This window comes from Callorhinus ursinus, unplaced genomic scaffold (assembly GCF_003265705.2).
Source record: "Callorhinus ursinus isolate GAN/ISIS: 27379988/994484 unplaced genomic scaffold, GSC_fseal_2.0 scaffold4, whole genome shotgun sequence".
Classification (NCBI taxonomy): domain Eukaryota; kingdom Metazoa; phylum Chordata; class Mammalia; order Carnivora; family Otariidae; genus Callorhinus; species Callorhinus ursinus.
In genome coordinates this window covers 150,616,038-150,640,265 of record NW_027397066.1, presented here as the reverse complement: position 1 = coordinate 150,640,265, position 24,228 = coordinate 150,616,038, and the positions used below count along the sequence as shown (strand labels likewise).

At 40.5% G+C, this 24,228-nt stretch overlaps 1 protein-coding gene and 1 long non-coding RNA gene across 2 annotated transcripts in view; one reads left to right on the top strand and one right to left on the bottom strand.

The window, feature by feature from the left end:
- Positions 1–15,243: 15,243 nt before the first annotated feature.
- On the bottom strand, positions 15,244–16,784 carry LOC141372678 (uncharacterized). The gene is made up of 2 exons (XR_012378089.1): positions 16,624–16,784; positions 15,244–15,479 (listed from the first exon to the last, which is right to left on the bottom strand). It is a non-coding gene; the product is annotated as an uncharacterized lncRNA (long non-coding RNA).
- Positions 16,785–16,992: 208 nt separating this feature from the next.
- Positions 16,993–24,228, top strand: part of MTMR9 (myotubularin related protein 9) — a 55,708-nt gene continuing 48,472 nt past the window's right edge. Inside the window, exon 1 of the mRNA XM_025873754.2 lies at positions 16,993–17,866. Coding sequence (XP_025729539.1) covers positions 17,685–17,866 — 182 coding nt within the window. The 5' untranslated portion in view covers positions 16,993–17,684. The remainder of the gene's footprint in view (positions 17,867–24,228) is intronic.

Below are 24,228 nucleotides of genomic sequence, written 5' to 3'. Positions count from 1 at the left end.
TTACAGCTTTGTAATATGGCTTAAAATCTGGAATCATGATGCCTCCAGTTTTGTTTTTCCTTTTCAGAATTGCTTTGGCTCTCTGGAAAACAGTATGGAGGTTCCTCAAACAGTTGAAAATAGAGCTACCATATGATCCAGCAATTGCATTACACAAAGATACAAATGTAGGGATCCAAACGGGTATGTGCACCCCGATGTTTATAGCAGCAATGTCCACAATAGCCAAACTGTGGAAAGAGCCAAGATGTCCATTGACAGATGAATGGATGAAGAAGAAGTGGTATATATACACAATGGAATATTATGCAGCCATAAAAAGGAATGAGATCTTGCCTTTTGCAACAACGTGGATGGAACTGGAGGGTGTTATGCTGAGTGAAATAAGTCAATCAGAGAAAGACATGTATCATATGACCTCACTGATATGAGGAATTCTTAATCTCAGGAAACAAACTGAGGGTTGCTGGAGTGGTGGGGGGTGGGAGGGATTGGGTGGCTGGGTGATAGAAATTGGGGAGGGTGTGTGCTATGGTGAGCGCTGTGAATTGTACAAGACTGATGAATCACAGATCTGTACTTCTGAAACAAATAATGCAATATATGTTAAGAAAAAAAAAGAAGAAGAAGATAGCAGGAGGGGAAGAATGAAGAGGAGTAAGTCAGAGGGGGAGACGAACCATGAGAGATGATGGACTCTGAAAAAGAGAGGGTTCTAAAGGGGAGGGGGGTGGGGGGATGGGTTAGCCTGGTGATGGGTATTAAAGAGGGCACATTCTGCATGGAGCACTGGGTGTTATGCACAAACAATGAATCATGGAACACTACATCAAAAACTAATGATGTAATGTATGGTGATTAACATAACAATAAAAAAATTATAAAAAAAAAGAATTGCTTTGGCTATTTGAGGTTCTTTGTGGTTCCATACAAATTTTAGGATTGTTTGCTCTAGCTCTGTGAAAAAGGCTGGTGGTATTTTGATAGGTATTACTAGTATTTTGTTTCTTTTTTAATCAAGAAAGGGTATTGGATTTTGTCAAAGGCTTTTCCTGTGTCTATTGAGATAATTATGTGCATTTTGTTTTTGATTCTATTGATACAGTGTGTTACATTAATTGATTTTCAGACATTAAACTAACCTGTATTCCTGGGATAATGCCCACTTGGTCATGTGTGTAATCCTTTTTATACAATACTAGATTTGGTTTGGTAGCCTTTTGTTAAGGATTTTTGCATCCATATTCATGAAAGATATTGGTCTATAGTTGTCTTGTGATGTCTTTGTCTGGTTTGGGTATCAGGTAATACTGGCCTCACAGAATGAGTTGAGAAGTATCTTCTTCTCTATTTTTTGAAAGTTTGTAAAGAATTGGTATTAATTCTTCCTTAAATGTTTGGTAGAATTGGCCAGTGAATCCATCTGGGCTCGAGCTTTTTTGTAAGTTGTGTTTTTTTTTTACTATCAATTTAATGTCTTTATTTGATTTGGTCTATTTAAATTTTCTATTTCACTTTGAGTTGTTTTCAATAGTTTGTGTCTTTCTAGGAACTTGTCCATTTCATGTAAGTTATCTATATATTGGCATACAATTGTGCATAGTATTGCTTTATAATCCTTTTTGTTTATGTAAGGTTGGTAGTAATGGCCCCTCTTTCAGTCTGGTTCTAGTAATTTGAGTCTTCTTTCCTTTATTCTTGGTCAGTTTTTGTTGATCTTTTAAAATGACCTACTTTTGGTTTCATTGGTTTTCTCTATTTTGTATTCTCTATTTCATTAATTTCTGTTCTAAATCTATTATTTCCTTCCTTCTGTTTGCCTTAGGTTTAGTTTCTCTTTCTCCAGTGTCTTAGGATGGAAGGTTTGGTTATTGATTTGAAATCTTTTCTTTTTTCATGTAGACATTTACAGCTATAAGTTTTCCTCCAGGCACTGCCTTAGCTGTGTAAGTTTTGGTATATTGTATCTTCATTTTCATTCATCTTGAAATATTTTTTGATTTCCATTTTTATTTATACTTTGATCTATTGGTTATTTAGGATTGTGTTGTTTAGTTTTCAAATATTTATGAGTTTTCCAAATTACTTTCTGCTATTGATTTCTAATGTAATTCCACTGTGGTCAGAGAACATACTTGTATTATTTCAATAATTTTAAATTTATTAATGTTTGTTTTATGGTCTGACATATAGTCTATCTGGAGAATACTCCATGTGCATTTGAGAAGAATGTACATTTTGATGTTGTTGAGAGGAGTGTTCTACAGCAGATTCTATTTTTAAAGTCATTATGGAAAATTTCAAATGAATACAAAAGTAAAGACAGCTTATGATGAGCTCTTCATGTACTCACCACTCATTTTCAACAATCTCATGGCAACTTTTAGGAGTTTTGGCAGATAATACCTCAGTGGTTCCCAATCACTGCAACAACTTGGATTCTCTGGTCAGTGATGGCTTCTCAAAATGAGGTCAAGAGGTACACAGACCTTTTGGCATACTGCCAAAATGTCCCCTGCCCAGAAGTTGAGGGGCAAGTTCTGAGTAGTAGGTGATTGTTGGACCTCCAAAAATGTTAAAGACAAAGGGAAAACAGAATTGAGCCTTGTCAAAATTTTATGGTATGTATAGTAGACAGTCAAACAACGGATTCCCTGAGGATCTTGGAGGAAATATTTTTAATGCAAAGCTAGGTTTTACATCAGGCTGTTTGCTAAAGTAATTGCTTGTAAAGTGTTAGCTTGTCTAAACATTTGTTAAAACTTTATGGCCATATATTAGCATATCTTTGTAGAGTGTTGAGCAGATACTTTGTGGTTTTTGTTTGGGTACTATCGGTTAAGTACGGATCATGGCAGATCTCAGTTACTACTTGTTCTTATTTGTTCCAAGGTCATACTTCTAACACCTCTTTTATTTCAATAAACATATTACAATATTTATTTTGCTTTATTTTCTAACATCTTCAGTCTTTTGTGAATGTTTCTATAGCTTCTTTTTTCTCCTGACTTCTGCTCAAGTGACTTGTTTCCTCGTGTGTCTTATAATTTATCGTGAGATTGTATTCCATAGACCCTATCTGTAATAGTTCTTTGACTTGGGTTTAAGATATAATCCTCAAGTGAATATGTACATTTGCTTTTACAGGCACCTGATATATTTGCAATGCAGGATGTGCTTAAAGTAAATTATTAGTTTTGTGCTTCCAGGATTCTCAGACGGTATACCTTCTGATTCTAAACCTGTGTGAGGGTAAAATGCAAATTCTTAAACATATTTTTCTCCTCTTCACTCAGAGGAAAGGTCAAGAGAGACAAGTTCCCTTAATATCTCAAGAGAGAAAGGATGTTTTTCCCCTGGATTACCCAATTAGCTGTGGCTTTCAGGATCTCAGCCTTCTAAACAAAGGTCTCCAGGTAGACTTCTCACCTGTGTGGTTACTAGGCTTTGCCTCCCTTTCCCCTCAACCAAACTACTTAAATGGAAACTCTGGCCCCCGGATAGGGGTTTATATTTTGTCATATTGCTAAGAATGGGAAACAATAGTCTTGGTTTTTTTACATTTAGAATTTTATTTCAGCTATGGGATGCCTGGGTGGCTCAGTTGGTTAAGCGTCTGCCTTTGGCTCAGGTCATGATCCCAGGGTCCTGGGATTGAGTCCCATATTGGGCTCCTTACTCAGTGGGGAGTCTGCTTCATCCTCTGCCTACCACACCCCCTGCTTGTGCACTCTCTCTCTCTCTCTCTGACAAATAAATAAATAAATAACATCTTTAAATAAGTGAATTTTATTTCAACTAGAACTTATTTCTGTGATTAGTTTGAAGTAGGGCTAAATTGGACTTTTGTAGACTTAAACAGCATAAAAGGAAAGGTACAATAGAAAATTGGCACTGAATGAGGATTTGTTAGGAACTTTGATGAGCTCACCTTTAGGGACAAATGATACAGCAAATATCAGGTAATACACAGATTGCCTTCATTCCTTTGACTACTGTCTGCTACCCACCCTAGTCCTCGTTCCTTTTGATGCAAAAGGTTGAAATGACAATTATTCTTTTTTTGTAGTGCTTTGCTCACTGCATTTCCTGTTCTCATACCCTAGCTTTTTCCTGATGAGCTGTCCTTTGAGAAAAGCTTCTATTTGCTCTTCATTGTTTAACACCCCTAATTCCTCCAGGAAGGTGGGACCTGAATAAAAATGGGCAATTAGGATGATGGAGAGATCCAAAAATTTTAGACTGAGTTTGGGTCCACGTAAAACTAATATGAGGCTGCTGATAAAAGAGTAAGTATTGAATATTCAAGCCCATCTAAATACAGAAACTTAGAACCCAAGATAAATCCCATTACAATTAACTTTGAAGAACCATTCTAATTGTTTAATATATCAAATATGTAATAAATAAATAAGCCATTGACTAGAGTGTAAAGGTGGTTTTGTTCTAGAGAGATTTCAGTTACAATGCACAGCCTTTTGGAACCAAGAGAACACGAAAATGGAGACTATCTTCTGTTTAAAGATTAAAATATCCAACTTTGGTTCCCTTCCTACTCTTTGATTGGAACAAAAAAGTTTGCTCTCTTTCCTTTTTGAAGACACTGAATTTTATTACAACCTAAATATTATAATTAAATTGCATCTTTGTGATGGAAGTTCTAATATTCTATTTTTACCTTTTCCTGCAATGAAGTCTAGATATCCCTTTTCTTATTTTCTGCCTCTCTACTCAGAATGTTCCCTGTTTACTTATCTCCACCTGGCTGGTCATCAGATAGCATTTGTCATTGTGTTTTCATAGTCCTAACTTAAGACATTCCAAGAACTACATACTCCTGATAGTTCTTACAGTCACTATTACAATAATTCTTCACTCTCCCTCCATGTCCCATATATGTGCTTGGCTGAGCACTCCAGAATCATAGCAACTTCAGAGACGTTATCTAATAAGAAGTTGGCTTTCCTACCCCAGCTTTACGGAGTCATTAATGACATATAACATACGTAAGTTTAAGGTGTACAATGCAATGTAAAATTGTAAAATGAGGACTGTAGTAAGGTTAGTTAACACCTCCCGGGTATGCCTTTTTAAGTTTGTCTTTGAGATCTAACCTAGATGTTTTTCCTACATAATCTTTTTTACATAAATTGTGCAGAACTACAGTGAAACCTCTAAAAACAAGTGGCTGCTCTCATCTCAAGAATCGGCCTAGAGGGATGTTTGGCAATCATCTATGTCTTCTCAAGGTGTTCCAAGAATTTGGAAAGAACCCGACTTACCTCTGTCTATAGCCTGTCTTCCAATAACCCACTCAAATTCAGAAGCTGGACTTCTCACCTGCATCTGGGAAAGAAACTGAGAATGGCATCATGTTGGGACATTTTAAAGGCCATCTCAGACATCTGAAAGACTGATAGGCTGTGACTGGTAGGATTCCTTTGGCAGGCCTTATAGTTCAATCTGATGCAGAGCAAGGATCATAGGTCTTAAAACCAGATGGTCTTGGGTGCAAATCCTAATCCCTCTACCAGCTGTGTCGTTTGCTACAAGTCATTTTAACCTTTTTGAATCTCAATTCCCTCTTCTGAAAAAAATGGAGTTAATGCTAACTACCTCATAATATTGTTTTGAGGATTAAAAAATAATGTTTGTGAATGATGACCCCCAAAGTATCCAGGTCCTAATCCCTGGAACCTGTGAATGTTACCTTATATGGCAAAATAAAGACTTGGCACATGTGATTATTGGAGGAAGTCCTTGGGAGGATGTGACCTCATCAGCTGGACCCAGACAATCAGAGGCTCCTCACTCCCTCCCCTGTGCTCGGAATATACATTCTGCCCCCATTTCCACAGAGGGAGCCATTTTCAAGGATGCAGCCTTGAGAGAATAATGTGTTTTTGAGGCCGTCTGGATAGTGTATGTGATCAAACCCAGTTAAGGCCTCTGTATAAACCTTTTTTTTAAGATTCTGATAGGCAAGTATGGAGATCTACTCAGCTTGCAGCTGCCTGAGACAAGTCTTGTAGGAAGTTCCCTTGTTTATTACAACTGTCATCTACCAATCTGGAGCAGTCTGCCTCTTTCTTTGGTCTCTCCTTGCCCTCCACATATGGGGACCAGTTTGCAAACCAATAGTAATTAAGTCAAAGATCTTAAAATGGGGAGATTGTCCTGGATTATGTGGGTGGGCCCTAAATTCAATCATAAGTATCCTTATAAGAGGGAGGCCAAGAGAGAGTTGACTACAGAGAAAGACAATGTGCCTACTGAAGCAAGATGCTTTGCAGATGGAGGCAGGAGCCACAAGCCCCGGAATGGAGCTCTAGAAGTTTAAAAAAGGCAAGGAAACTATTCTCCTCTAGAACCTTTGGGAGAGTGTGGCTTTGCCCATAAATACCTTGATTTTAGCTTAGTGAAAAGGATTTCAGACTTCTGACTTCCAGACTCTTAGAGAATAAATGTATGTTGTTTTAAGCCACTATGTTTGTGGCAATATGTTACAGCATCTGTAGGAAACATATACAGCATATTACGTCCTGGAACATAGTAAATGTTTAATAACTATTGTTGCCTCCTCACCTTCCCTGTTACATTCATATGCTAGCCACCATTAGTTGAACACTCACTGCATCAAGGTGACAGCACCTGCAGCTTCAGAATCACCTGAGGAGCTTCTGGAACAAGCGTAAGTTCCCAGAGGTTCTGATTCTGTAGGTTTGGGGAAGAGCCTGGGAATCTGCATGTTCCCCTGTGATGCCCCCCTCCTCTGAAATTCTGATGCAAATGTTTTGTACCCCACAGTTTAAGAAACATTGCCTATGGCCAAAAATGATCTGCAGTCACTGCCAAGGTTACCCCAAGGCCATGAAGACAAGCAGGAGGAGGCTCTCACACAAAGGCAGGTTAAGAGAAAAGCTGTAGAAATCTGTCTTCATTAGGGGCATCCTCCTATATACTAGACCTGCCTTTCTAGAGGATCTGTACAGGACCCTCCTAGGAGTGAGGCAGACTATCAAAATGTCTTTTCCTGGAATCTATAAAAATGGTCACTGGCAAAGCGTTGGCAATCCTCCTAGGAACAGATGGAATTCTACATTTCTTTCAATCACAAACAGTTCAAATATACACGAACAGTCTTGGAGTCAAAGAGAAGGTGCCCAACTGAACTGCAAACAACAATGCCCTGTTTTCAACTTTATGACTTTATTCCTACTTGAGATTAGTTATACGGGGTGCTAAGGACATAGCCTGTACTGGGCACTTTATGTACTTTAAATAATTATATAATTTCATTTAATCTTCTTGACAGCTGGGAGGTTGGTTATTTTTCATTTTATAGGTAGGAAAACTGAAGCTCAGAGAGGTTCAGCAAATTGCTTGAGGTCACACAGTTGATAAGTGCTGAGGGAGGGCTCCACATTCTATGAATGGAAGAATTCTGGATCACCACAGGGTACAACCTGACCCACACAGCAGCATTGCTCTGCCAGGGTCAACTGGTGTCCCTGGGGAATGCCCTTCTGGTAAAGTAGCATGGACCTAAGGGTCCAACCTCTTCTAAATCCACAGTATTCCCCAGGTTCCTTCATAGATTTGCTTCTCTCCTGGAAGTTTGTGTCCAGGATAAGGCTACTGCCAGGGTGGGAAGCTGTGAGGACAAACTGATGAGCTGTGGCCTAAACATGAGACAGATATGAGAATCATGTTGCATGGAGAACCGTGATGTAGGAGTGAGGGACACCAGAGCCATCTGTGTTTGTCAATTATTTCATAATCTTTGGTGTTATATAGTTTGTTTTCAAATAAAAAGATGACCATCTGTATTAGTTTGCTAGGGCTGCCATAACGAAATACCAGAGTGGGGGACTTAAGTTTATTTTCTCATAGTTCTGGAGGCTAGAAGTCCAAGATCAAGGGGTTAGCAGAGTTGGTTTCTGCTAAGACCTCTCTCTTTGGCTTGTAGATGGCCACCTTCTTCCTGTGTCCTCACATGGTCTTCCTTCTGAGTGTGTCTGTGTCCTAACGGCCTCTTCCTATAAAGACATTAGTTATATGGGATTAGAGCCCACCTAATGACTTCACTTAACTTTAATTACCTCTTAAAAGACCCTATGTCCAAATACAGTCATATGCTGAGGCACTGGGGTTAGAACTTCAACATACGAATTTGGGGAGGACACAATTCAGCTTTTACCTGCCTTTGGTCCTATTCAAGCTTCCTCCCTCCCCCACCAGCCATTTCTCCTCCTTATTCCCCCATTCTCCCTTTGAAATGCCCAGTCACCTCTGAACGAACTGAACTTGAACTCCATTCACTGTGGACCCTTCCCTACTGCAATAGTGTATCGTTGATTGCAATCTGTCCTGACCGTTTTAATTCACGTCTGGCTTTTTTAATCTTTGACACTGATGATGACAAAATGTCCTCTTAAGTCTTAGGGTAGGGGATCTTCTCAAATTGAAAGTCGTAGGTTTTCATTGCTCCTTAGAAACAAAATTCTGAGGGATACGTACACAGACACACAGACACACACACACACACACACACACACACACACACACAGAAACCAAGGAGAAAAAGTGAAAGTGAATCAAGGGACCAGAGACTTTCCACTAGGGAGGAACTGATTAAAAATGCAGCAGAAAACCAGCAGAGGAGGGAACTACCCCATCTTTCCTGGTGTCTAGTCACATCTACCTCCATGCCCCCAGGGATGAGCAGGTGGAGGAAGTGGAGAGCAGAGGCCAGACCAAGAGACATGCCCTGGGCCATTAGCTGGTATTTGTAGACAAACTGGCTTTTTATTCTTTCCCTGTTCCCCATCCATCCTATCTCAAAAATTAAAAACTAAACTAGACTTAACAAATGATGGGGAAGGAAGCATTGGCAGTAGAAAGATCTCTGATCAGAAAGTGACAAGGAAATGGGTTTTCCTTCCCGGTCTGCCACTCACCAGCCATGTGATTTTAGGTAAGTTGTTTTGCATCTGAGCCTCAGTTTCCTCATCTGTAAAATGAGAGGGTTGGATTAGACGATTCCATTTCATTCAGATGTATTTATCAAATATTTATTATGTACCTGTCACAGTGCTCAACTCTGGGGCTACAAAGATCAGTAGAACCCAGTTCTTGCCTTCATGCAGGTGAGGGAGTGAGTGCTAGAGAGTGTCATGGAAGTTACTGATCAGTGCATGGGGCCTGAGCACAGAGGGATATGAGTTGAAGAAGGCTAGAAGGGACTCAGAGTCTACCTAAGCAGGGCAGGGTTAGCGTACATGAAGGTCAGGTAAAGGATACTGGTCAGAAGGGGGAATTTGGGGATTTGCAAATTTCAGGTGTAGAGAAATTCTGGCTGGTGACAAGATTACATTGCATGGACTTTAAATTTTGAATGTATGATTTAGCAACTCATATTTGAGCTCCTACCAGTAACCCCTTATGATAAAACAAAGTTCACAGCAGTAGTCACTGGTGGCCAGTCTTTCGGTGGTCTTTGATGATCTGCCGGAATCCAGACTCTCTCAGAAGGGTCTGCAGTTTTGCTTCTCTGTGTCAGGGCTGTATTAACATTGAATTGCCCATCTAGGCCACTCTAGACTACATATGATGCTAAGCCACAGCTCCATGTCTGCTGTTGTGTTTAGCTGCCAAAACTTGCATCGATGACCATCATACTGTTGCAGGTCTTTTTTATTTTGATTCTTTCAATCCCAATTTTGAAAAAATATTCAAATATAGAAAAGTTGGATGATTGGTGCACTGCACATCCTTAAACACTTCACCCAAATTAACCAATTATCAATAATTTGCCACTTTCATGATGTTTGTGTGTATTGTCTATGTATATGTGTATTCAATGTGTGTACATATATATGTGTGTGTGTATATACACACATATATAATCAGTATATATTTTTCTGAAACATTTGAAAGCTGCAGACATTGTGACACTTCATCTTTAAATCTTTCAGCATGCATCTCTTGAGAAAAAACATTTCCTCCTACACAACCACATTATTATTATCCCATCTGAAAAAATTAACATTAACTCAATAATGTCATCTAGTATGCAATCCATGTTCACACCTCCCCCAAAATGTCTTTCATAGTATTTTTTTTTTCCTGATCAAGGATTTAATCAAGTTTCTTGACTCGCGTTTGGTTATTACATCACTTTAGTTTCTTCGAATCTGGAATGGTCCTCTTGCCTTTTGCTTCTGTTTTGGTTTTCCATGGCACTGACTTTGTAAGGGAGTCCAAGCCAATTGTCTTGTAGAATATCCCATTCTGTGGATGTGTCTGATGGATTCCTTATGCTAAGCATGTCTGGCTAGTGCACACCCCAGGTGATGTTGCATATCTGTTATTGACTCACATCAGGAAGCACAGAATATCTGGATGTTACTCTGATGATCACTTGGTTATAGGGATGATCACCAAATCTCATCCATTGTAAAGATACGCTTTTCTTTCTGTAATTGCTCAGTCATCTGCAGGGTGACACTTGTGGATCTGTCTTTTCAGGTGGTCGTCTCTGAGAGAAACGGATGGGGAGTGAGAAGAGCAGAATAGGATGGGAAAGGAAAGGATGGTGGAGGAAAGCCAAAGGAAGAAAACCAAGGGGAGACACAGGAGGGGAAATTGGAACAGTTTTCATAGTCTTGAGCAAACTAAAGGATTGAAAACAAAACTATTATGTCACGTTTAAAATTATATGTAAAGCTTCCTGTAAATAGTGTGGGGAAAGAAAAAAATGGAAGCTGTGAATAAAAGAGCTGAGGGCAGACTGAGGTTGCTTCCCTACTTTATTGGACACTGACCCTGACTTAGGTTCAGTGACGATAAAATAAACTGCAACAGTAATCACTGAATTAGCATTGTTGACATTCCCATCTAGTAAATTTTCCTACTTCTTAATTATGCCTTTATTTTAGATGTGACTCTTTATTTTAATTATATCCAATTATATGTAATTGCATATTCTTAGCTCATTTCATTATGGCTATGAGCAGAGAAGCACTTTGCCAAAAAGAATGTGTTGACTTTCTGAATATTCTCTTTATTCCTCTTTCCAGCTGCCAGTGTGTGCAGAGGTGGTTGAGTTCATACATATATGTTTCCCACTATCAAATGCATCACTGTGGCATATATTCTTTGACATTGCTCCTATTGAGAGGTGGGGTCTATGTCCTCTCCCCTTGAAACTGAGTAGGTTTAAAATCAAGAGAGTGCAGTGGAAGTGACATTATGTGACATCCAAGTATAGGTCATAAAAGTTGATGCAGCTTCTGCTTTGCCCTTGGGAATATTCACTCTTGACACCTCCAGCTGCTTTGTATGCAGCCTGACAACCCTGAGGCCACCATACTAGCAGGAATATCAAATCAACTCCCGAGGAGACCATGGGAGAGGCCCTGAGATTGCCGAGAGGGGTGCCTAGGTGCCTAGGTGCCTTTGATGATCACTTGGTTATAGGGATGATCACCAAATCTCATCCATTGTAAAGATATGCTTTTCTTTCTGTAATTGCTCAGTCATCTGCAGGGTGACACTTGTGGATCTGTCCTTTTCAGGTGGTCGTCTCTGAGAGAAACGGATGGGGAGTGAGAAGAGCAGAATAGGATGGGAAAGGAAATGATGGTGGAGGAAATGCCTCAGATGCTTCAGCCTCTCCCCTCCTACTGCTCCAGCTCTAGCTACCAACTGCTGGATGTTGCTTTAAGCAATTATACTTGGGCTGATTTATTGTATGTGCAATAGCAACAGTCCCTCGTCTTTCCAGTTTGTCACCTTCTAAAGTGCTAGATTGCTGTTCTGATTGGTTTCAAAAGCTAAAGTGACCTAGTGAACCAGACCTAGGGAATGTGGCTATTAGGATGTATCTTAATACAGGTCCATTGATCAAATCATTGTCCCCAGAGCTCTCCTTTTGTTGTGGTTGTGTCTTGAAACTTTGGCCCCCCTTTGCTTACTTAGCAGTGACTGTCTTCTCCTAACACCCACAGGTCAGAATCTGAACAGACAAGAACAGTGCAGAGTAAGTCTAATTTAAATTAGCGTGATGGCAAGGGCCTGAATTTTGGACTCAGAAGTGTTGCCTTTGGGGTCTCTGCCTCTCTGCTTGGTTTTGCCATTGGAAGGACATCACCATCCCTTGAGCCTCAGTTCTTCCTCTCTGAGCTGGGAACAATACCTCTCCTACCTATTTCACCAGGTCATTGAGAAAGGCATATGTGATAACGTATTTGAAAATATTTTGTGAATTGTAACGTAGTGACTAAATGTAAGAGATGATCATCATTGCTGACAAGTTATTCATCAGCTTTAATTTCCTCAGCTGCAAGGTGGGAAAAACAGCACCACATTCCTCCTACTCTCATCAGAACGCTGCTACAAACAAACATCTGCAATAAAGAAGATGTAGTTCGGGGCTCCTGGGTGGCTCAGTTGGTTAGATATCTGCCCTCGGCTCGGGTCATGATCTCAGGGTCCTGGGATCAAGACCCCCATCGGAGTACCTGCTCAGCGGGGAGTCTGCTTCTCCCTTTCCTCCCTGCTTGTGCTCTCTCTCCCTATCTCTGTCTTTCTCCCAAATAAACAAATAAAAAATCTTTTAGAAAAAAAAGATGTGGTTCATATATACAATGGAATATTACTCAGCCATCAGAAAGGATGAATACCCACTATTTGCATTGACATGGATGGAACTGGAGGGGATTACGCTAAGTGAAATAGGTCAATCAGAGAAAGACAATTATATGGTTTCATTCATATGTGGATGGAGGACATTAGGGGAAGGAAGGGAAAACCAGAGGGGGAGACGAACCATGAGAGACTTGGACTCTGGGAAACAATCTGAGGGTTTCAGAGGGGAGGGGGTGGGAGGATAGGGTAAGCCTGGTGATGGGTACTAAGGAGGGCATGTGTTGTAATGAGCACTGGGTGTTATATGCAAATAAGGAACCATAGAACACTACATCAAAAATTAATGATGTACTGTATGCTGGCTAACTGAACATAATAAAAAAATACCTAAAGTCAGTTGTGATTGGGGCGGTGGGAGGAGAGGCCAGGGTGAAATGTGTTCAGTAAAATACAGGGTGTCTTTCAACAAATGTACATTGAGTAGCTATTATGTCTAGGCACTAAGCTGGATTCTGAGCATACAATCAAGAAATGGTCCTTACTCTCAAGGAGGTTATTGTCTAGTGGAATGTTATGACACATAAGGAGTCTATTTCAATATAGTTTATTAAGAGGTAAGATTAGAGAGAGCAACCAAGGTGGGCTCAGTTCTCATGGGTGGCAATGTAGCATGGTGGTGAAGAGCTCAGAGTCTGCACCCAGCTGTTTGGGTCTGAATCCTGCTTCTACCGCTTATTGCTCTCTGACCTTGGAAAAGCTATTAAGATCCCTGTGCCTCAGTTTTCTCATTGGTAAAAGGAGAATACTAACTAATCTCAGAGAATTTCGCAAGAGCTACATGGGCCAATGCATGCAAAGCATTTAGCACAATGTCCGGAACACAGAATAAACACTCAAAAGTGTGATGTATTATTATTATTTTTTAAAGATTTATTTACTTGAGAGAGAGAGCAGGAGGAGGAGCAGAGGCAGAGGGACAAGCAGACTCTGTGCTGAGCTCAGAGCATGACATGGGGCCCCATCCTAGGACCCTGAGATCATGACCTGAGCTGAAATCAAGAGTTGGTCGCTTAACTGACAGAGCACCCAGGCATCCCAAAACTATTATTATTATTACATAGTGCTGTGGAGCCTATACAATGTGGAGCCCATGAGGTGTGGAGTCAGGAGAGGCTTCCTAGAGGCAGTGACATCTCAGAGGAGATCTGAAGGATGATAGGAATTAGCAGGTCAAGGGGCAAGGTATTGGGAGTGAGGGAGAGGCAGAAAGAACAACCAGATTCTTTAAAACACTGCTTTCTCAAACTTTCATGTGCAGAAAAGTCTTCTAGGAATCTTGTTTAAGTGCAGACTCTGATTCAGTTGCTCTGGAGTGAAACATTTCTAACAAAGTTCCCAGGGAATGCTAATGATGCTGGTCCCTGTTCTATGCTTCCACTCGGTAGCAAGGTTCTAACTGGGTGAAAAATCTTAAAAGGAAACTGTAAGCTATTTAGGGAGAGCTGGTGTGCAAACTGCTGGAAATGGGGGTTGGGAGCTGTGGTGCCAGGTAGAGAGAGAGAGCTCAGGAGAGATACCTGTATTACTGATCACCGCCTAAGGGGCTAGATCACAAAGGGACTTACAAGAAAAGAAAAACGAAATTTAGAACAGTATAAAGGGCTTTAGCTGCCAAATGGAAAAAAGAGTCTGGAGGGAAACTCCACTGGAAGAAATGAGACCAACTGAGAGGCTTTCCCCCTTAAGTACCGTGAGAGATGGTGGTGGCCTGAACTATGGCAATGGCCTTGGGGTTGGGGAAGAGTGGGGGATTCAAGAACTATCAGAAGATCAGATCAACAACTTGGTGATTGATTTGATTGGAGGGTAAAGGGATGGAGAACACAAGGAAGACAGGCATGAGGTTATTAAGTTCGATGCAGCCACTAACAGTCAAGCCCATGGAGAACAACTGCTCACCAGTGGCACATATGGGCAATGTGTTCTCCATCTTAGATGCTCTTGCTACTTTTGGCAATTGTTGACCTGCTGTCTTCAAACTACCTTAAACTCTCAATTTCTACTAACTACTAGTAGAGAAACACAGAGCCAGGGAAGTAAATCTGTACTTCAAAATTTAGCACTTACTCTCTTATTTTTTGTTCATTAGTTGTGTAGGGTGTGTTGGCCTTCCCAAAGTAGCTGTTACTTTTTGAGGGCAAGGGCTGTGTCAGATCTATTGTTTCTCTTCTCCAGAGTGCTGATGACCAAGTAGGCACTTAATACATGCTAGGTGACTATTTGATAGAATAAGATGATTACACATTAATACCATTTATTATCTCATAAAATGATTAAAATAATAATGCCTGTAAGGTGTTGAGTGTTTTACTTGCATTATAAATGCCATCATTGGGACACCTGGGTAGCTCAGTCGGTTGGGTGGGCAGCTCGTGATTTTGGCTCAGGTCATGATCTCAGGGGTCCTGGGATCGAGCCTTGGGCCTCACGATGGGCCCCACGCTCAGTGGGGAGTCTACTTGAGGATTCTCTCTCTTCCCCTCCCTCCCGTTTGCGCTCTCTAAAATAAATAAATACATCTTTATAAAGAAATAAATGCCATCATCTTCTTTTATTTATCTGAATCATCTGAGACCCTTGCATCTAGGCAGTTTGGGTAATAAACTTGTTTGACTTGGGCTGCCTGGGTGGCTCAGTTGGTTAAACAACTGCCTTCGGCTCAGATCATGATCCTGGAGTCTCCGGATCCAGTCCCACATCGGGCTCCCTGCTCGGCCGGGCGTCTGCTTCTCCCTCTGACCCTCCACGCTCTCATGCTCTCTCTCTCTCTAATAAATAAATAAAAATCTTAAAAACAAAACTTGTTTGACTACAGCCTCATTGAATTAATGTTAATAGAATGGAAGCCTACCCTATTACTGTCGATCTCTACTGCCATCTATTGTTCATGTACTTACTAAGTTCACATAATCGGCATCCCCTCTATTCTTTGCTATTGTATATTTGTTTTCTGCGGATCTCAGGGGCTTTCTTTGCTTTGAGCTTAAACCCAAAGTAGATGCAATTTTCTAAGAGTTTCCAGTGTTTCCTTATAGCAATCCAGCATGATACTGACAATTTTCTCTTGTGGGCAAAATGTTTACACCTTTATGGAATATTAAACACTTTTAAATGTAATGACACAATGGTTTTTTCATAGGCTTTTTTGTTTTTTGTTTTCAGTTAAACTAAAAGAAAAGGTCATGGAATTTTTGGAGAATTTTTCCCTACCTCTAGTAGACATCATTAAATTAAGACAAGACATATTGGCTACATTCCATTCAGGGTGTAAATCTTACTCATCCTTCAAGGTCATTGTTTCAAATGATACCTTCTCAAAAAAAAAAAATGATACCTTCTCCATAAAACTTTCCCTGATTGTTTATTCTGGAAGCAAATTCTTAATTGGTAATTGTTATAATGAGCCACAAAGTGGAAGGACAACAAAAATCCCAATTAAAAAAATAGCTTTATAAACCAATTCCCTCATTCTCCCTTTTCTGTTGGTTCCTTTTTTCTTTTGCAGACAAATAAAGCTGGCCTCTCAGCTGTAACAATTTTATAAAGTGTTTTTGTTTTAATAAGATTTTAGGAAGGGCAAGGGCACATGCAAGGACACTGTTGGTGGTTGATCTGGTGAGATTTTAGGCAATTAACTTTGTCTTTGATTGCTGTGCGACTTTAGCCTACTAGCTGTCCTTAGTACAAGATGGTGGGGATTTCAAAGGTTAATGGACTGACAGCAGACCAGGACTCAAACCCTTGCATATTTCCCCTCTAATTCTCTATTTTATAATGAAAATAGTTTGGGGGAGGGCCTAAACAAAGAGAACTTATTTAAGTAAATTTCCGGCATAATTTAGGTATCTGGGAGTAGTTCGGTGGCACTGTATCTAACGGGGAGGCTGTGTGGTGGTGTCAAAGCCCCAGTACCTTGATTTCATAGATCTAGACCGAAGTCCAGTCTCTGCTACAGATTAACTGTTTTAGCAAGTCACTTGAGTTTCCTCACTGGATAGGATTAATCTTTTCCTCTTCTGTGCATTGTATGTTATTTCTACCAAGGTCGCTCTCATAGGTGTTTGCATGCTTTTCCTTTTCCTTGCTCAAGGTCACAGAACCTTGGCCCGGCGCTCTCTGGGAGTCTGCCGCGCCCGGCACTGGGTTTCTCCCTTACACCTGGAGGATTCTCTACCGTCACAATCACTCATTCGATCCCACACTTGTCATCTCACGGCGAATGGACGAAAATCATCACAATTAACGACAGCCCCACGCTATGAAGAGCGCTTGGAGGAGGGATTACTACTCAAGTGCAGGGAGGCAGACAAGGACCTCTTCTCGTCGTTCCATCTTCCCCGGCCTTTTCTGATATGGAATATCTAGAGGGCTGGGAGGTACCGCGGTAGACATGAACGTAAAGAGCTTTTTCCTGGTAGGAACACAAATCTTGGAGGTCTGTGTTTCCGGAAGCACCCTGTTGGGGAGGGGACTGACTTCCGGCTCTGACTTCCCTGTCTTCCGAGTTTCGAGCTCCACCGCTTCCGCCCGGAGTTACCCTAGGCTCCGGCTCCCAGCAGCTACTTCCGCCAGGAGTCCCTAGCAGCTCGGTGTTGGAAACTCGCTCCAAAGCGGCCTCCTCTTTCTCCCTTCAGCCTGCCCCGCAGAGGCCGGGTCCCCAGGTGGCGGCGGCGGCTGCTGGGCCTGTCGCGGAGCGTTCTCTTCGCCCGAGACCTGGGCCTGCGGGCACCAGGAGTGCGAGAGGGACGCCCGGGCCTGGCCCAGCCCCAGCCCTCGTCTTCCCGCGGCCAGTGACGGTGACCGCAGGCCTCGCCGCGCCCACCCGAGCCTGGGGCGGGGCCCGGCCTCCCCGCCCCGTCCCCGCCCCTCGGGCCTGCCCCGAGCCGGGTCATTCTCCTCCCCAGCCCTGCGGCGGTGTGACCACCTCGGACCTCCGGGCCTCGGCAGTCCCGTGGCCCCGGCCGCGGGGGAACATGGAGTTTGCGGAGCTGATTAAGACCCCACGGGTGGACAATGTGGTGCTGCACCGGCCTTTCTATCCCGCCGTCGAAGGGACCTTGTGTCTGACTGGTCACCACCTGATCCTGTCCTCCCGGCAGGACAACACGGAGGAGCTGTGGCTCCTCCATTCAAACATCGACGCCATCGACAAGCGGTGAGTGCCTCTTCCACGCCCTTTACGTAGGGAGCCTGGTGGATGTCTGCGGCCACGCGTCCCAGTGTTTTCCTTGCGCCCCATCGCCTAACCCGCCAGCAAAATGAGCCTTCTCCGGCCTAGATTGAGGATATGAATTTTAGAAAGCAGAAAACCATCCCAGTGAGATGCCTGATTTCCATTACATCTGAATGGAATTCCCAGGGTTATCATATGGTTGTTATCAGCTTGATGATCACTTTTGGTACATAACATCATTTGGGTGGATTTTTAACCTTTTTTAAAAAACATTTCTTCTTGCAGCATCATACTCCTTGGATTATTAACTGTCCGCCACAGTTCCATGAAGTGGTTGAATGTGATTTAGGTAAAGTCTTTACTTGCCTCTTTTGAGGACAACTCAAAGAACTTAGTATGTAGTGTCTAAATTCCACAAAACTTTTTTTTCTTTCCTTCAAAAATGGTTAGTTTATCATATTTCTCACCTTCCTTGTCATCAATTGAATACTTCCTACTATGGGAGATTATAATATCTTTTATTTATCCTAAGTTCTGCTTTTGGGAAAAAAAAAAAACAAAACGGAATTGGCTCTTAAGTAAAGGTATTAATTAGTTAACCTCTTTTTTTTTTTGCACCCCAGACTCTGTCTTTCCAATGGGGTAGTGTTTCAGAGTCAGAAAGTTATACTTCTGTCTGTAGTCAAAATTCTTATTTTCCCAATGGCTCTGTGTACTTAACTCTAGCTGGGAGAAGGTGAATTGATTATCCAGTTTACACTAAAGTATAAATGAATGACAACAGCTTTTTTAATTATCTCTCAGGAGAATTTGGATATTAAGTAGATTCCTAGAGAGGTTATGCCTTAAAAGATGGTAATTTCCAGTGATAGAATTGAAAACGGTAGGGATGAATTGTTGACAGATACATTTATTTTTTCACGCAGAGGACTCCTACTAGACTCCTCAGATCACCTTCTCCCGTGTAAAAGTTTTCAATGGTCTCTCCTGGCCTGCAGAATATAAACCTTCTACTCTGTCATTTGTGGTAGTCCATGTCTGGCCCTAACTTACTTTTCCCACCTCATGACCCCTTTTTTTTTTTTTTTAAGATTTTATTTTATTTATTTTAAAGAGAGCACAAGTGGGGTGGGGGGGCAAAGGGAGAGGCAGTCTCCCTGCTGAGCGAGGACCCTGATGCTGGGCTCCTTCCCAGGACCCTGGGATCATGACCTGAGCCCAAGGCAGCTGCTTAACTGACTGAGCCCCCCAGGCGCCCCTCATGAACCCTTTCTATTAGCCAGTCCTCACTCTTTTATTTTTGCTCACTGTGTCCTGCATTCTCATGTCTGTATCTTACTGCTGCTCCTCCTTCTGCCTGGAATGCCTTGTTCCTCCCAAGTTTGTTAAAGATTTATTTAATGTCTTTATGTTCTCGGCATTTTGTGAGGCATGAAGAACACCAAGATGAATAAAGTATAGTTCTTATCTTTCAGGAATTCATAGTCTATCATCCAATCAGTACTCATTTAATCAATATGTAGTATAACCCTTTTAACTGCCCCCTCTTTTTTAGTTTCTTCTGTTAATTTCCGCAACTAGAAGTAATTCTCCTCACCTTGAAATCTTTTAACTCTTTAATTATGCCTCTTTAATAAGTATGTATTAAAATTTGTATTTTGATATTTACACATATGTTAGATCCTTGAAGCCAGGACTTATATTTGGTTAATTTTTCTCTCTTTCAAAACTCCTAACTTGGGCAGATAGGCACACAGGGAGTATGATCGGTGATGCCACAGAATACAAATTAGAATTTCTCCTTACCACCAGCTCCCTTTTCTTTTTTTCTTATTTTATGGTTGCTTCTCAGGCTTTCATTTCATATTTACCCAGCATCTACTACATGCTAGGCCTGGTAGAGCTTAAAAAATATATGTAAGACATGACCTTTTAATCTGTTAGGGGAGAAATGACAAACTGTATATACATTTATCTTTTTCCCAGAAGCAGCCTTTTGTGATGGAAAGAGCATGAGCTAGGCGGTCAGATTAGAGTTTAATTATTGCTCTCAAGAAATACTTCCATGTGTCTTCTGTGTGCTGGGCACCATCTGGGCTCTGCAGGTACAGTGGTGACTAAGAGGGTTGAAGAGCTTGTGTGGTAGTAGAGGAGATAGACATTCAAATAAATCGGAAAATAAGTAAATAACAGTGTCAGGTAATAAGTGCCAGGAGGGAAAATAGAGGAAGATGGGAGGATAGAGAATGCCAGGAGGCAGTGTTCTTTGAAGGAATTTCAGAAAAGACAACTGACATTTAAATGAATGACATCGCCTGGGTGGCTGAGTCGGTTAAGTGTCTGCCTTCTGCTCAGGTCATGATCCCAGAGTCCTGGGATAGGGCCCCTGCTTGGCGGGGAGCCTGCTTCGCCCTCTGCCTGCCTCTCCCCCTGCTTGTGCTCTCTCTTGTTCACTGTCTGTCAAATAAATAAACACTTTAAAAATAAATGAATGAATGACATCTGATGGAAGAGAGGAATCTAGCAATGTGACTATCAGAAGAAAGAGCATTCCAGCCAGAGGGAACAGCCAATGCAAAGACAGGAACTGGCCTGGCATGTAGTGGGAAGAACAAAGAGGCCAGTGTGGCTGGAGGGCAGTGAGCAAGGGTAGAGGCTAGGGGTGTAGCAGAAACTGGTCCGAGAGCTAAGCAGGGGGCAGGTGGTGTAGGGCTTTATTTACCATTGTGATGGTTTTCAAAGGAAGCCCTTTGGAGAGTTGAAAGCAAGGAAGTAAGAGCCGATAGACTTTAAGAAGCTGGTTCTGGCCACTGGCAGAAGACAGATTGCCGAGGGGCACCAGTGGGAACAGCAGGCCCTGTTAAGAGACTGTTGAGCAGTTCAGGGAGAGGGCGACAGTGACTTAAGAGTGGAAATGGTAGAAGTCAGCTCAGAAGCAGTCAGGTTTGGGATGTATTTTGAAGGCTGAGCTGCCATGCTTTGTTAATGAATCGTAAGTGAGATGTGAGAGGAAGCACAGTATTGAGGATGACTCCTTTAGTGCTACCTCTTCCTGCACAGGTGTCCTTGGGCAAGCCACTTAACCTCTCTAAACGTCTCAGTTCTATCATGTAGAGGACAACAGCCCTTCTCATATCTAGTCGTAACTTATATTTGAGTGATGCTTTAGAAGCTCATCGAATGCTGTTATGTGCACTGCATATACAGTTTTATTAGATCTTTCCGCACACAAGGTTTTACATAAGTTTTACAATTATATATTTTTCTTTTCATGGACCCCAGATGTAGAAAGTTGAGTTGATTCTACTCAGTTGAGAACTGGTCATTTTCATGATTGATTCATTGCAAGGTTTTCTTGGTTTTTTACATTTTATTCTTCTTCAAGCCCTAATTTTCACCCCTATTTACCACCTCATCCTCAATCCCTGCAGGCAGGTATGTTAAGTGTTGCTATTTGTCCTTTGATATATGTATATCCCTATAAAATATACAGTACCATCATGTGTGAATTTAATTTCCCCTGGTAGGATTATGTTGCAGATCTTATTCTGTTTCTCAACATAGTAACTCAGTACTCTTCATACTGCTGTGTGTACATCCATTTCACTGCTTCTGACTGCAGCATAGAATTCCAAATTGTCTACAACATTTTTCTTACCTGACCCTCTAGATAGCTTCCAACTCCCTGCTATCACAACATACTGAAAAACACACTTGTTTGGGTCCACTTATCTTATACAAGAATTTCTCTGAGATTGTGTCCAGGGTGGGATGGAGGCAGAAAGCAGATAGATAAAATTAATTCACTTCACCAAGTAATGCTAAGAACTCTCCAAAATGATTAGTCCCTTTGCCCTTCCCACCATGGTCCCTATTTCCACCACGTTATTACCAACGTTTGTTATTTTTTTTAAGTTTTGCTAGTCTGATGACTATGAATAGTATCTCTTTATTTTAATTTGTATTTCTCTGATTACTGATGAGTCTGAGTATCTCTGTATAGACTTATTAGCAATTCAATTAATTTTTTTTCCTTTCTATGAATTTCTTGACCCACTTTTAAAAATTGGGTTTTGTTGTCTTTCTAGCATTGATTTGCACCAGTTTCTTGTATACTCTCTAGGTTTTAATTCTTTACTTAGACATTGCAGATGTCTTCTCTTAGTCTCTCACCCATTTGTTGACTTTTCTGTGGTGGTCTTTGTTGAACAGAAGGCCTTAATTTTAATTCAGAATTCATCAGTTTTTTACTTTATTGTTTGTGCCTTTTTTACTTTATTGTTTGTCCTTCCTTATCCCAAGATCATTAGGATGAATTCTACATTTTCTTCCATATTAGCTTTATAGTTTTACCCTTCACTTTTAGGTCTTTAATTCATTTGGATTCTACCTTTGTTTCAGGTGTTTTTCTCCAGGTAGCAAGCCAGTTTTCCCAATACCATTATTTAGTAACCCATTCTTGACTGATCCATCATATATCAATTGGTTTCGTATATGTATAGCTTTCTCTCTGTCCCATAGGTTTTGTAATGTGTTTCCATTTGTCTCAGTTTTCTAATTTACCATGTGATTTCTTCTTTGATCACTTGGTTGTTTAAAAGTGCATTGTTAATTTCCATAATTTTGTGAATTTTTCAGTTTTCCTTTTGTTGTAGATTTCTAACTTCATCCCATTGGGTTCAGAGAAGATACTTTGTAAGATAGCTGTCTTTTTAAATCTACTTTTTAAATCTACTGAGACTTTGATTGTGGCCTAACATACAGTCTGTCCTGGAGCACTTGAGAAGAATGTATATTCTGTTGTTGGGTTGCTAGTGTGTATGTCTGGTATATCTAGTTAGTTTATTGTGTTAAGTGTTTCCTTAATTATCTTCAGTCTGATTGTTCTAGCCATTATCATGAATGGGGTATTAAAATCTCCAACTGTTATTGTAGAACTATTTTTTCCTTCAGTTCTGTCAGTTTTTGCTTCATATTTTGATTTCCTGTAGTTAAGTGTGTAATTATCTGTAATTGTTATATCTGCTTGCTGTGTTGAATCTATATAATGTCCTTCCTTGTCTCTTGTAACCATTTTTGTTGTAAAGTCTATTTTGTCTGATATTAGTATAACCTCACCTGCTGTCTTTTGGTTACTGTTTGCATGGAATTTTTTTTTTTCTGTCTTTTCACTTTTAACTCATTTGTGTCTTTGGATCTTGAGTCTCTTGTAAAACAGCATATAGTTGGATCGTATGTTTTTATTCATTCTGCCGATCTCTGTCTTTTGATTGGACAGTTTTTTTAATCCATTTGCATTTAAAGTAATTATTGTTAAGGAGGGACTTCTGTTACTGTGCTATTTGTTTTCTCTATGCCTTATAGCTTTTTTGTCCTTTAATGTTCTGTTTTGTATGTAGTTGATTTTTTTTGTAGTGAAATGTCTAAATTCCTTTCTTATTTACCTTTATGTATATCCTATACCTATTTTCTTTGTGATTTACCGTGGGGATTACATTTAACATCCTAAAGTTATAACACTCTAATTTGAATTTATACCAGTTTAACTTCAATAACATACAAAAAGTTTGCTCCTTTATAGCTCTGTCCCTACTGCTTTTCATTGTTAATGTCACAAAATTATATCTTAATACATTGTATGCCCCCAAACATAAATGAATAATTCTTGTAAATGCATTAGTCTCTTAAATTATGTAGTAAACAAAATTTGGAGTTATAAACAAAAGCTAGAGTAATAATAGCTTTAATACTAATAATATTTTTTCTTTGAATATATTTGTTAAATCATGTAGAAAACAAAAAGTACAGTTACAAACCATTGTTAAAATAATATTAGCTTTTATAACCACCCATGTATTTACCTTTATTGAGATCTTTATTTCTTAACATAGCTTCAAATTACTGCCTAGTGTCTTTTCATTTAACCTTGTGGGACTCCCTTGAGCATTTCTTATAGGGCAGTTTTAGTGGTCATAAGTCCCTCAACTTTTGTTTATCTAGGAATGTCTTAATTTCTACCTTACTTTTGAAGGACACTTCTGCTGGATATAGGATTCTTAGTTGACAGCTTTTTCTTTTAACACTTTGAATATATCAGCGCACTGTTTTCTGGCCTCTAAAGTTTCTGATGCGAAATCTGTTCATTATTTTATTGTGGTTTCCTTGTTGTATGTGACAATTCGCTTCCCTCTTGCTGCTTTCAAGATTTTCTCTTTGTCTTTTGAAAGTTTGATTAAAATGTGTTTTGGTGTGGTTCTCTGAGTTTATCTTACCTGGAGTTTGTTGAGCTTCTTGGATGTTTATATTCATGTCTTTCATCAAATTGGGGAATTTTTCCACCATTA